Source organism: Lagenorhynchus albirostris, chromosome 14 (assembly GCF_949774975.1).
Source record: "Lagenorhynchus albirostris chromosome 14, mLagAlb1.1, whole genome shotgun sequence".
In the NCBI taxonomy this organism is placed as follows: domain Eukaryota; kingdom Metazoa; phylum Chordata; class Mammalia; order Artiodactyla; family Delphinidae; genus Lagenorhynchus; species Lagenorhynchus albirostris.
This window is the reverse complement of record NC_083108.1, coordinates 67,846,431-67,847,546: the sequence shown is the minus strand read 5'-3', so window position 1 is coordinate 67,847,546 and position 1,116 is coordinate 67,846,431. Positions and strand designations below refer to the sequence as shown.

The 1,116-nt window shown below is 49.1% G+C and overlaps 1 protein-coding gene across 1 annotated transcript in view; it reads right to left on the bottom strand.

The window, feature by feature from the left end:
* The window catches only part of LOC132532243 (guanine nucleotide exchange factor subunit RIC1-like), a gene marked incomplete at its 3' end in the record, with an annotated part of 2,438 nt that extends 2,354 nt beyond the window's left edge, over nt 1–84 (bottom strand). Inside the window, exon 1 of the mRNA XM_060170527.1 lies at nt 78–84. Within this exon, the coding sequence (XP_060026510.1) occupies nt 78–84 (7 nt within the window). The remainder of the gene's footprint in view (nt 1–77) is intronic.
* Between the last annotated feature and the right edge of the window lie 1,032 nt (nt 85–1,116).

Sequence of the window (1,116 nt, the reverse complement as noted above, 5' to 3'; positions counted from 1 at the left end):
GCTAAGGAGGTGACGGTCAATGGCTCATAGGCAGGGTCCACACTCATACCCTGTCTGTCTGACACCAGGACCTGTACCTCTCATGGATTCCCTTTGCTATATGTATGCTTGGAAATAGAAGTTTGCTGCATTCTCTGTCTCTGCACATCAATCTCAATGTGAGGGGGATGGGGCGGGGGGGAAGGCCAAGTCCCTCTACATGGGCATCTAGGACTACCCCAGATGAAAAGCATTTTAAGGTCAAAATATAGTGTGATTCCTCCCAGGAGAGTTGTCTTTTTAGAGCCTGTGTTTGGAGAATGTGACTTATGACACAAGGGATTAGCTATTTACCAAGTGGTGACAAGAGCGCATGTTCTATGCAGCCCAGTTATACCTGCTTCCCTTGCTGGAACAATGGGCAGAGATATGGCAGGTCCAAGGAGGAAACTGGAAAGGAAACACGCAACTCCAACTCTCCTCTCCCCGCTCGCCCTCCTGGAAGCCTGGCCCAGCACCACCACCAGCTCCCAATCCATCAGCAGCCCTGCTTCAGTCCCCAGCTTGAAGGGGCTTGTGTCCTCCCAGAGGCAGGATCAGCCGTCAGTGACAGCCCCTCCCAGCTACTCTGGGAGAGTCACCTTTAAGTCCCGTGGAAGAAAGGCAGGAGCAAAGAAAAATGGCCCCAGTCTTAAGAGCAAGATTCTGGTGCCAACATTGCCCTTATTTTACTCACTGTTAGCCTTGAGCAAGTTGCTCTATCTTCTGCAGGCCCCGGTCTCCTCATTCACAGAATGGGTATAACAATAATGTCACTCAATAACCACCTTTCCCACAACCCTGGCACCAAATCACTTACTTTCTCAAAGCCTCAATTTATTCACCCATAAAATGGGTCAATAATAACGAGCCTCACAGAGTTACCTTGAGCCCTCAGTGCCGTGATAGATACCAGAGGTCAGCAAACGTTTTCTGTAAAGGGCCAGATATTAAATATTTTCGGCTTTGCAGGCCAGATGGTCTCTGTTGCAACTACTCAGTGCTGCCGTTGTGGCATCAAACCAGCCTGAGACAAAATGTGAGCGAATGGGTGTGGCTGTGTGCCAATAAAACTTTATTTCTGGACACTGAAATTTG